We start from the raw sequence: 10,655 nt of genomic DNA on the forward strand, positions 1-10,655 counted from the left end.
GCCTCTCACAAGGCCCTTCCCTTTCTTTCTTACTAGGTTCAATTCCAAATAGACAAACGTACGGGTACTTTGGACGTACTTTTGAACTGGACGAGTCCATGATTTCCAGCACGGATGCTTGCCTTTCCGTGAATATTACCCTTCTTATGGAACAAATAGAAAAGGGAAAGACGTGGAATGGGCTTATTTTCCTTTCCCAGGGACCTGGTTCACTCCGTTTTAGTGCTTGTGCATGAATAAGGACAGGGGAGTCTGATATTATCTGGTGCGCAAAACATGAATAATTCTGCATACACTAAAATTCCTGCGCAGAGTTTTAGTGTATGTGGACTTGATTAATTGAAAAAGGGGGTAAAAAAAGAAAAAAAGAAAGGAAGGAAGAGGCACGCTGTATGGAATGGATTTTCATGAGATAATGGTATCTATTCAACCGTGGTTTGGAATGGGTTTAATCCCATGCAGTAATACGCACTACCGCATGATCCTTGTTAGCAGGGTTGGAGTCCGCTGTCGGTTTCTGTCCCTCTCTTGCTTTTCCATTTCTTTCATCTTATTCGTCGTTGTATATTGTGAAAGGAAAGAGAGAATGAGGAGGGAGCTGAAAAAAAGAACACGAGATAATAGGGTTTCTAGATAGGGAAAGACGTTAAGAAGGCTTTATGTGATTTATACAACCACATTCAGTCGATGACCAAGTTTCTCAGAAACAAGGCTGTCCTTCCTTTGACATCGTCTGACTCAACTGGGAACTGCCCCCGAGCTAAATCCCCTCATGCTCCAGGCGAACGGGCGAAAGAAAAAGCAAAGAACGCCGAAATTAACGAGCTGTCGATCAGTCGGCTGAAGGCAACGGATTGCTGGGGCCAGGGACTGCCAGTTGTCCAAACGGCAAACTTCCACCAGTGTCATGCCGTATTGTTGGGTTCGTTCGGCCGGAAGGATGCCTAGTGGCGTATCAGTGGAACTATTATCCATTCCCTTGGGTCTGTGGTTTGTTTATCTGTTCCATGAGAATGGTTTCGTCATCTCGGTGTCTCAGCCGTTGTTGGAGAATGGATAGTGTCCACTCATCATTGATGAAATAGCATCCGCGCGTACATCAAACCTGAAATTGCTAGTAAATATTCCATAGAAATACGTCTATGACCAAGATATCATAGGTAGAATACCAGGCATAAAATGCGGTATTCAATATAGAGCCCAAGTATGAAAGCAAATACCATAGTCAAAACCCACCAAGAGCAAACCCCTAATACAACTTCTGCTGTCGCCAAAACCCTTTAAGCCCACCCAAAAGGTCTTCCTGCAGACCCGAGACCATGGCTGCGGTCGGTCTAGACTCCGCCCCTGCCATTCTCTCGTTTTGGGTTTCTCCTGCAGAATATCTAGCATCCAGGAATTGTCCGGTGAAACACTGCAGATAGACTGCATGATTTGGCTGGGAGACGCCCGGGCAACGCTTTGGCTGGGCAGAATCATATGAACCATGCGAGAAAATCCCTGTTTCTGATGCAATCCCAGGGCACCAGTATGGCGCTAAATCGTCTGGCAAGCCATGGAAATCTTCCGGTACCTGAAATATGCTTCCATTGCCGCCTACGCCAGAGGAAGCGTCCCTTATTGGTTTGTCTACCGTTCGGTGCCTAGGAAATTTGTGCAAGGCGTCCTGCTCTGGGTGCATAATCACATCGTATGCCGCACTTAAAGTCTGTTCTATCAAGGCACAATCCCCTCCAGGCAAGGGTGCTGCCCTATTTGCAAACTGTGCCGGCGGCTTGTCATAATCTGAAATCATTACAGATGCCGTAGATGTTTTTGCTTCTTGTAATCCGTGGGAGTCGTGGGACTGCATCACAGACGTCGGCTTTTGGATATGTAGCGAGGAGCTAACGAAGCTCGACGTACCGGGATAAAGTGTAAAGTCGCTCGTAGGTGGCTCAATGATGTCTGCCTGGTCAATGGCTTGTGGTGACGCCGATGCAGGCTGCCTATGCGACATGTGCATTGACACACCGTCTGTATCTCCACTACTCCTAAGAAGTGCAGGTGGCTCAGATGCCGGATCAGGATGATTCGTGGCAGGAATACTATTGGCTCCATAACTGTCTGTGTTGTCTTTGCTATTATACTCTTTGACCATCGTCGGGGTCTGAGCAGGCTCCCCCTCTCCGACAGACTGAGGTCGCTTGCGTTCTTGGGATCTCCAGTGAAAGCTTGCGTTTGTCGGCACAGCAGGGCTATGGGCATCTGGATCCCAAAGCTGTTTTCTCTGATCAGGGAGGCATTTCACCTCTTCCAAGCTCCAGGAATTTCTTGTAGATTTGACTGTTGCTATCGCTTCATTATTATCTTGGACGTCCAAGTCGACACTGAGAAACTGTTCCGTGCACTTCTCGTACGCACCATCCAATGCAGAATTTTCACGCACACTCTCAGGCCATGTATACATTGTGGCGGTCTTAGATATAACCTCACTTCCCTTTTTTTGGTGCTGAGCGTTTCCATCTTTGTGAGCCTGAAGCATGGCGCTCCTCTGGCCATGTTCATATACTGATGTTTCAAGAGGAAGCGCATCTCTCTCCTGATGATGTGCCTGTTCATCGACAGTATTCAATAATGACGAACAAGCTCTTGGGTTTTGATTCGGTGAATCCCAATATACGCTTCCCTTTTTTTCCTTACCTCGATAAATACATGCTGCTTCACGCTCCTTTCGTGCTTTATTGGAAAGAAATTTCATTTCCGAAAAGCTGAGGTCAGGCCCTAATCAATCTGTCAGCTTCGAACCCAAACTTAGAAAGATAGGAAGCTTACCCTGAACCTTGACCGGTGATGATGTCCTACCCATCTGAAACAGACCTAAGTTCATATTAGATTGAAGCTACGGATATGGTTAGCATGTTCTTGCCAGATTGGCTTGTCTCTCTTAACTCACGGTTAATCGATCCCGAGCCACATTAGAGGCGTGAAAATTATCATTCACGGTATGCTTTCTATTCCTCTTTGTGGATCTTCTTCTCTTAGTCTTTGTCACCCTGCCACCTTTCTTATGAGACATCTTGCCCTTGTATTCAAAATGATCGTCTTTTGTCTTGTGGCGTGGTTGGCGCTCATATCTAGATCGTTCTTCCTTCCTCTTGCTGGCAACTTTCTGGGAAGACATGAGACACGACACAGAACCTACTGACCAAGGGCAGTGTTGTTTCCTATACGTCTCCAGTGCTTGTTCCTGGACTCGCGGTACATGTGCGACTTGTTGGCATGAGGGGCCAAGGTGTTGTAAGCTAGCATCGCTCTCTCTCACTATGCTCTCAACACACATGACCGATGTTGATCTTCTTGGTTGATTTTCAATGCCCGGTAGTTTACCATAAAAATCTTGAACTTTGGGGAAATTGCGGCATGGGTACGACCATCTAGGGGTGTCGGATGGCACAGGCTCGTCTTCAATCATTGCCAACCACTCAAAAATACGAGACTGCGACCCCGAACTCATCGAGACAGCTGGTGTGAGATGTGTGCTTAATGTGGTGCTGGTGGATGGAACACGGGGATCCGGAGACGGATAGGTCGAAATGTGAAGTGGATAGATGTATATAAGAAGACAGTGGGGCATCTTAGGATGTCTGGCTGAGAGATATGGCCGCCATTGTGACATCATCCCATTGAGTATTTGAAGAAGCCTGACCGAAGTGTCTGAGGCAGCCACGATTACCAAATATAGAAGCACCCTCGTGACTTGCGTTTGCAATCGAGTGAACGTGAGTACTAGTACTAGTAGTAGCAGTAGCAGTAGCAGTAGCTTTGTTACAGTGTCCACCTATTATCTCGTCACTAATTTAGTACAATTACCTTAGGAATCCATCTCCCATGATCATATTGAAACCGACCCATCAACGCTGCTCCTTAGCGCACATCCTTAGGACCCTCTTTGTCTGCCTCTCCATTCATGGGAATCGCTTGTTGAACTTTGTCCCCTCTGATGTGGTTGTATTTGTCCGTGGATCAGAGACGATTATACCTGCAACGTACACAGACCTCAATCCTGCAGCGCTGGCATCGTAAAATGAAGTCAGGAAGCAGGTCATGGCATACATCGCACGAGTATTGCCCATCACGCCTCCTCCAGCGAGCATCATGCTTACAGTTGTGCTGCTCACGAAGTTCCTGTGCTGCCCTCTGAACCTCTTGTTGTGCAGGCCGAGGGTTCTCATCATTCCGAGCGGCGACTTGGTTTGCTCTGTCGAATAGTCTCTCTTCGTCCCACACTTCGCATCTACATGTCTTCCACTTCGAGGCACAGGCGTAGCAAAATTCGAACCCACAACGGCATCTAGAGCAGAAGACTATCAGACAGGTTTCCATACTCAGAATACGCAAGCCTCATTGCTTTTACACTTACGTGATGTGATTGCAGCCACTCTTTAGCTCCACGATGTTCCGACATCTCGCGCAGCGCTGCCATCCTTCTCTTCTTGCCATACTCAGAATTTCCGCTTGCCCCTCGACACATAGACCGGCATGAGCTCGCTGCTTGCATGTAGAGCATGTTTCTGTGTTGCAAGAAGGGCAGGTTCTGGTGCTAAGGGCCACCGGGGCAGGGGGGAGGTATCGCGAACACGAAGGATTAGCACAGTAAGTTCTATTGGAGTCATTGTGCTCCACTGTCCTCTCCTCGAATTGTTGAATCATCTCCTCATCCAGAAGTGCTTTTATTGTAGATAAAGGGAATGGCAAACGACAGCACTTGGGTGGGAAAAGGGACTCGTCAACAAGAGAGTCGTGCACCAGGCGGCCGGTACAGCTCCTGCAGTAGTAATGGGAACAGATTGCCCTAAACATGTCAAAAAATAGCCTGGCTTCCATACAGGCTACACATTTAAGGTGTGTCTGACTGTCACATTTCCGGGCAGCAGCAACTTTCGAGCTTTCAGCCCCTAGGAAGCCTGAACTTCGAACTTCAGTTGCATCTGCAGGTCTCGATTGCTTCGACACTGTAGTAAAACCTCCCACCAGACCAGTTAGGCCAGCCATCGCAGCCTTGCTCTGCCCCAGTAGCTGATCAGGAGTTGATTTGCTGAGACCGCCCAGTTGTAGTGCGGTCATTCGATCCCCAAAGGCTCTGTTTTCTTCTTCCGTTGCAGCTACGAGAGCATCACCATCATCGAAAACAGCTCTAGCTAGGCTCTTCGCCATTCTGTAGTCTTCAAACGTGCATGCACAATGACGGAGCTCTCGAGCCCATTCAGTGAGTGCCAGTTCATGGTCAGTTACTTGATCCGCGCTCCCTTTGCCCTTCATGAGTCCAAGGGCGCCTCTGGCATCTTCCTCCATCAAATGTAGCACTAGCTCCTTAGTCGGCTCATCCATGATGAAATGGAATAGATAAGGCGTTATAGAAGCTGGCGATGGAAAGAAGGCGGAAGTGTGAAATGGGAATGGAACTACGAAGGAAGGTGTTTTGAAATGACTGAAAAAGGAGGGTGGGTAGAATCGCGGTGAATTCAAATTGATACCCTGGTACGTGCAATCAGCATGACTGACTATTCACTTCTCAGTTACAGACAGATCATGATATCCAGCACAGCTATAGATACTGTAGTAAGACCAACTATCCAATCCGTCCAGATACAGTGCCATTATCTAGTGAATCTGATACTACGTGGTAATACGTACATAGAAGAATGCCAGCTTACAAGCGCTGTATAATCAAGAATTGTATAAAAGATGGATAATCGAGGAAATATTGATTGGAATTAGTATGCTGTCCTGAACCGCTACGATATCTATTGGAGATACCTCGATATCAGACGGTAAATGTATATATATATACATGCGGTAGACATGCTTTCCTCCGGAAGTGAAGATACGAGATATTCATACTTAGACAACACCCACGACTTGGTTCCCATATTAAGACTTAGATCTTGTCTTGGTAACGCCTTCTAATGAGAATCCAGGAAGAAAAAATTAAGATAAAAATCAAAATGATTAGATTGACAATGAGGGGAACCGGAGGTGTTCCGCAACGCTTGGGTTAGCGTCGTAGAATCAGTCCAATCCAGAGCATTGCAAACGGACCCCCTTCCGTGGTGCAGTATTTGAGTATTGTTACCGTTCAGGCTGGTTGTTTGTCTTGCAAGTGGGAGAGGAAAGAGCGTACGAGGAGTGTACATAATATTTGATTTCCTCCCCCCGCTTTATCTTCCCTCAGTCAAATCTTCGGTAAAAAGAAAAAGAAAAATTTTAAATTTTTTTTTTTTTAAAAAAAAAATTAGAGGAATGATTTTTGTGGCACAACGTGCAGTTGAATCCGATCATCTTTGGTCAGAGATTCCCTTCTGTAGCAATAGTGAATGTGCATGATTGACAGTTTTAGTCACTGCAGCGGTTCCACTTGAATAAATGTACGTGATAAGGCCGATGATTCTGCAAATCGGCGCTTTAGGACCTTAGTAGCCTCCTTCACATTCATGTTCCCCACGGGCCCTCTTCTTCCATTGTCATCCTCCTCTTTCAGCCGAACCATCATTTTATCGCACAAATCTCGTCTCATCTTCATCCTTTTTACTACTCCTTCCTCTACTGACTCCCCCCTTAGTCTCTGTTCAACTCTACAAAAACTTCAGAATGTCTAAACTATTTGTTGGGTCTGTTTACCCCTCCCCACACTCACTCCCAATAGCAGCTGTCATCTATTTCCCACCTCAACAAGGACAACCTAATTGATCATTTCACTGACACCACCAAACAGCGGCCTGTCATGGCACACCACTGACGAGAGTCTCCGTGAGGGTTTCTCCCAATTCGGTCAGGTCGAAGAAGCTGTTAGTACCCTAATTTACTGTAGAGCCATTCGCTCTCTCTGCCATGGTTATATTAATAATCTTCAGATTGTCGTTAAGGATCGTGACACCAACCGCAGTCGCGGATTCGGATTTGTCCGCTTCACCACAGAGGCTGAAGCCGACGCTGCGGTGCAAGAGCTGAACAATACGGAGTGAGCATTCATTTATTTACTGTCATTCCTTTCATCCCACAGTGCTGTCGCAACTTCTCCGCGTGGATCGAAGATTTACAAAACTAGGTTTGACGGTCGTGTTATCCGCGTCGACAAAGCCTCTGAACGACCTGGTCGCAACGATGGCGGCTTCCACGGCCGTGGCGGATACAACTCGCGCGGAGGAAACGGTGGTGGATATGGTGGTGGATACAGTGGTGGCAGTAAGCGATCCCTTCTGCTTGGCCTCTACATCCGAGGGCATCGCAGTTCTCTTTATTTTATTGGTGTTCTTATCAAGCTAATGGCATCCAGACTGGCGCCAAAACAACGCTGAGAACTAGGCTATGGCCCTTACCTCTAACTAAAGCGTGGACCGAAGTATGGTGCAGCTGGACTGATCCTTTTTGTGTTTTGTTCAAACGGATTTCATCGCTCAGATAATCTTCTCTCTCGATAAAACTTCATGAGACACGAATCGCAGAAGAGGAAGTGAAATGCAGTATGACGGCGGAAGCATGGTTTTGATGAATCACGGATGCTCTATCTCTGTTACTAAGATCATACCTTTATTGCTCGTTTAATATTGAATCTCCATGTGACGCAGGGAAAAATTCCAATCTGTAACCAGATAGTATGCGGCAAGGGTCTACGCCGGTAGTACAAGGGGGGAATGCTCTATAATATTGAAACCTTATAGTCTATGTAAGCTTTGCACTTGAGCGCCGATCATGGATCATAGAGCAACGTCAATGTAAAGTCACACTCTTTCCTCGTTCTGGAAAGCCCGATGTGCCTCCTCCTCTGACCGACTAAGCGACTTCTGTAAATCCCTCTCAGCCGCTTCTTCATCTCTCGCCGCCTCATCGTCCTCAATGGCCTTCACCCGTTGAACCAAATCCGTGACATAGCCATCAGCACTTCCAAGCCCGAGACCCTCAAGCGCCTTCTCTAGCAGATAAAGATACTCGGTATTTTTCCCACTCTGACCCCATCCGCGACTAATCACCTCCGCAACATCTTCCGGCTCACGACGAGCTGGGTCACGCAGGAACTGTGGGTTGGTAGGTTGCCCGATATACACCATGCAGGTCATCGGTTTGGATTCCGACTCCGCGGCCTTGGATCCCAAGAACGGGTAGAATGGAGTATAATGCACAGTGTATCCGTCAATCTCGCGCTCGTCGAGGTAATCATGGACTTCTTCGGCATGCGAGGCGGGAATATGGTATGCTGCGCCCCAAACTCGACCTGCTGACGATGATTCTAGTTGTGCAAGCTGCATGGTAGTGATGTAAGATGACAAGCCTAGATATTTACACGGATTGACCGGTGCAGATGGGAATGACCACATACCGGATCATTCAATGTCTCCCAAAATCCCCGTTCTATGACCGTTACTACTCGTCCGGGATTTTCCGGCGTTCCTCGATGGTCAGTGCTTAGTACAGTCAGCTTTTCAGCTTGGAATTGGTAACCAAATGCCCGTTTCAAGAGACTATAGCCTACCTAGCCTATATGTCGTCAGGTTGAAGTTAGTCGTGCTTAGTATAGAAGAAGGTACAACGGAGAAACGGAGAAGACAAGTGCCGCTGCTTCAAGCTTCACAGCAAAAGCTTCCATATTTCACGGGATGACGAACCTGCCAAAAGCGACGCACATAGCCGTTGACATAACCCGGGACTCTTTGATCTATACGAGGTCGCAGATCAGCTCAGGTCCGGGAAACTGGCAACAGTGCTGTGTCATTTGTCCTTGGCCAAGACCCAAATAAAATAGTCCAAAGCCAGAGTGACGTACCATAATGCGGTGGTGGCTTCCAAATCAAGCTCCTTGGTAACATCAGCTTTTGTCCATTAGAACTTTTGTGGAATCCTGAATATCCTATTCTTCCCCAGGACGGACGTTGACTCACCCATATCCAAATACCCATAGATCACCGTCTGGGAAGTAACTGCGCCATGTTCGACCATCTGGAGAAGCATGGCTAGTGTCCTTACAAGAAGCCATGTCCGTCTAATAGAGTCGAATCTTAAGCGTCTGCTCTAAAATTACAAGGTCTGTTCGTCTCTATAATGTGTATATAGATTTTGAGATGGAAATGGAAATGCGTAAAGTGGAAACAGCCCCCGAAACAAGGCTTTTGTCAGCAGTAGAAATCCAAAATAGTTAGGTGACCTCTAGTTTCCTTTAACCTACCATTGAAATGTAGGGAAACGGCTATCTTCAGAGGTAAATGTGTATTACTGAGCATTGCAAAGAATGTGCTGTACAATTCACCCCATGTGTTTGTACTGTTTGCTTACTATCAATGTGGGAGAAATGGCGGAAGTTGATGCAACATTGGACCAATCATTTCTGATAGCTGACGCCCCGCTGCACCCGACATTCTCCCCCGTCTGCTCTTGCTGCCTCAGGTTCTAATGAACCCCCCTGCTTATTGATCAATGCCCCAATAGTTAGTGAAGAAAAGCATACTACAAGGTAGTCTACACAGAATGGTGTAACTTCTTTTCTATGCGGACCGGGATTTCGAATAGTTGCTTCTTGATTGTATTGCTTTCGTGCAACTATTCAACAAATCATCTACTCCAACGTCCATCCACAACTATCGCATTTTGTTTGTTCGTGGAAATATAGTTACTATGGCTAGTTTACTTCGCCTTCTCCGGACACAATACACTGTCCCAGTCGACCCAACAGTCTCCTTTGCCGGCAAGACCGTCGTCTTAACTGGAGCCACGTCTGGCCTCGGATTCGAAGCCGCCATCAAACTTCTGAATTTAGGCGTGGAATCCCTTATTATCGGCAGTCGCAGCCTCGAACGAGGAGATGTAGTCAAAACCGAGCTGGAAAAGCGCACCACCAGACAGGGAGTGATCCAAGTCTGGGAGCTGGACATGAACAGTTTCCAAAGTGTCAAGACCTTTGCGAGCCGCATTCAAAAGGAAGTCAAGCAGCTGGACATCGCACTCCTCAATGCAGGTCTGTGGAATCGAGTGTATACCGCATCTCCGGAGGGATGGGAAGAAACGTTGCAGGTTAACGCGTTATCCACTTCTCTATTGGCGCTTCTGCTCCTTCCGAAGCTGAAAGACAGCTCATCTGACTCGACCCCGGCGCATCTTGCTGTCGTTTCCAGCCAACAGTTTGTTCGAGTCAAGGCTACAAGCCTTCGGACGGAAGGGCCGCTATTGGAGCATTTGAATGATCCACGACACTTTAGCGGCCCAAAGCAGTACGGCATCTCTAAGCTGCTGTTGGAGTACGCTCTGAAGACGGTAGCTGATCGAGTACGGAATGAGAATGGAACTCTCCCTGTTATTGTAAATACGATAAGCCCGGGACTCTGTGTGTCATCGCTTGGACGGCAGTATGATCGGTTCTATGAGCGATGGTTTGTTTGGCTGTTCTATAAGCTCTTTGCTCGCACGGCAGAGCAAGGAAGTCGGTCGCTCGTTAGTGCCACATACCAGGGAGCAGAATCGCACGGGAAATGCTGGAGGAGTGACGGGTATCTGGAGTATGTTTCTTCATATTTTCCTTTCTTTCCTTCCCTCTTGTTTTTTTTTTTTTTTTTTTTTTTTTTTTTTTTTTTTTTTTTTTTTTTTTTTTTTTTTTTTTTTTTTTTTTTTTTTTTTTTTTTTTTTTTTTT

At 46.8% G+C, this 10,655-nt stretch overlaps 5 protein-coding genes across 5 annotated transcripts in view; 2 read left to right on the top strand and 3 right to left on the bottom strand.

The window, feature by feature from the left end:
• Nucleotides 1-771: 771 nt before the first annotated feature.
• On the bottom strand, nucleotides 772-2,833 carry BDV37DRAFT_29940 (uncharacterized protein). Its single transcript, XM_032090403.1, has one exon. The coding sequence runs from the start codon at nucleotides 2,738-2,740 to the stop codon at nucleotides 1,250-1,252; it is 1,491 nt and encodes a 496-aa protein (XP_031944581.1). The 5' UTR covers nucleotides 2,741-2,833; the 3' UTR covers nucleotides 772-1,249.
• Nucleotides 2,834-4,005: 1,172 nt separating this feature from the next.
• On the bottom strand, nucleotides 4,006-5,627 carry BDV37DRAFT_291040 (E3 ubiquitin-protein ligase; the record flags this gene model as incomplete). Its single annotated transcript, XM_032088854.1, has 2 exons — nucleotides 4,403-5,627; nucleotides 4,006-4,333 (listed from the first exon to the last, which is right to left on the bottom strand). Exons 1-2 carry the CDS (start codon nucleotides 5,368-5,370, stop codon nucleotides 4,006-4,008), a joined length of 1,296 nt encoding a protein of 431 aa, XP_031944582.1. The 5' UTR covers nucleotides 5,371-5,627.
• Nucleotides 5,628-6,322: 695 nt separating this feature from the next.
• On the top strand, nucleotides 6,323-7,614 carry BDV37DRAFT_241356 (RNA recognition motif domain-containing protein). Its single transcript, XM_032081172.1, has 6 exons — nucleotides 6,323-6,407; nucleotides 6,602-6,650; nucleotides 6,755-6,827; nucleotides 6,894-7,000; nucleotides 7,088-7,224; nucleotides 7,316-7,614. The coding sequence occupies exons 2-6, from the start codon at nucleotides 6,631-6,633 to the stop codon at nucleotides 7,342-7,344; spliced, it is 366 nt and encodes a 121-aa protein (XP_031944583.1). The 5' UTR covers nucleotides 6,323-6,407; nucleotides 6,602-6,630; the 3' UTR covers nucleotides 7,345-7,614.
• BDV37DRAFT_30030 (gamma-glutamylcyclotransferase) lies at nucleotides 7,308-9,136 on the bottom strand. The gene is made up of 6 exons (XM_032090405.1): nucleotides 8,916-9,136; nucleotides 8,801-8,832; nucleotides 8,643-8,692; nucleotides 8,510-8,514; nucleotides 8,357-8,441; nucleotides 7,308-8,279 (listed from the first exon to the last, which is right to left on the bottom strand). The coding sequence occupies exons 1-6, from the start codon at nucleotides 9,008-9,010 to the stop codon at nucleotides 7,761-7,763; spliced, it is 786 nt and encodes a 261-aa protein (XP_031944584.1). The 5' UTR covers nucleotides 9,011-9,136; the 3' UTR covers nucleotides 7,308-7,760.
• Nucleotides 9,137-9,645: 509 nt separating this feature from the next.
• Nucleotides 9,646-10,655, top strand: part of BDV37DRAFT_269372 (uncharacterized protein) — a gene marked incomplete at both ends in the record, with an annotated part of 2,856 nt that continues 1,846 nt past the window's right edge. Inside the window, one exon of the mRNA XM_032084355.1 lies at nucleotides 9,646-10,523. Within this exon, the coding sequence (XP_031944585.1) occupies nucleotides 9,646-10,523 (878 nt within the window). The remainder of the gene's footprint in view (nucleotides 10,524-10,655) is intronic.

This window comes from Aspergillus pseudonomiae (assembly GCF_009193645.1).
Source record: "Aspergillus pseudonomiae strain CBS 119388 unplaced genomic scaffold BDV37scaffold_12, whole genome shotgun sequence".
Classification (NCBI taxonomy): Eukaryota; Fungi; Ascomycota; class Eurotiomycetes; order Eurotiales; family Aspergillaceae; genus Aspergillus; species Aspergillus pseudonomiae.

Excerpts from the sequence above, each read along its gene's own strand:
- BDV37DRAFT_30030 (XM_032090405.1), bottom strand. The coding sequence starts at position 9,010 with ATGGCTTCTTGTAAGGACACTAGCCATGCTTCTCCAGATGGTCGAACA. Across the intron at positions 8,833-8,915 it reads CTATGGGTATTTGGATATGG|GAGCTTGATTTGGAAGCCAC; the intron begins GTGAGTCAACGT and ends GATGTTACCAAG. Across the intron at positions 8,280-8,356 it reads GGGAGACATTGAATGATCCG|CTTGCACAACTAGAATCATC; the intron begins GTATGTGGTCAT and ends ACTACCATGCAG.
- BDV37DRAFT_29940 (XM_032090403.1), bottom strand. The coding sequence starts at position 2,740 with ATGAAATTTCTTTCCAATAAAGCACGAAAGGAGCGTGAAGCAGCATGT.
- BDV37DRAFT_241356 (XM_032081172.1), top strand. The coding sequence starts at position 6,631 with ATGTCTAAACTATTTGTTGG. Across the intron at positions 6,651-6,754 it reads ATGTCTAAACTATTTGTTGG|CGGCCTGTCATGGCACACCA; the intron begins GTCTGTTTACCC and ends ACCACCAAACAG. Across the intron at positions 6,828-6,893 it reads TCGGTCAGGTCGAAGAAGCT|ATTGTCGTTAAGGATCGTGA; the intron begins GTTAGTACCCTA and ends AATAATCTTCAG.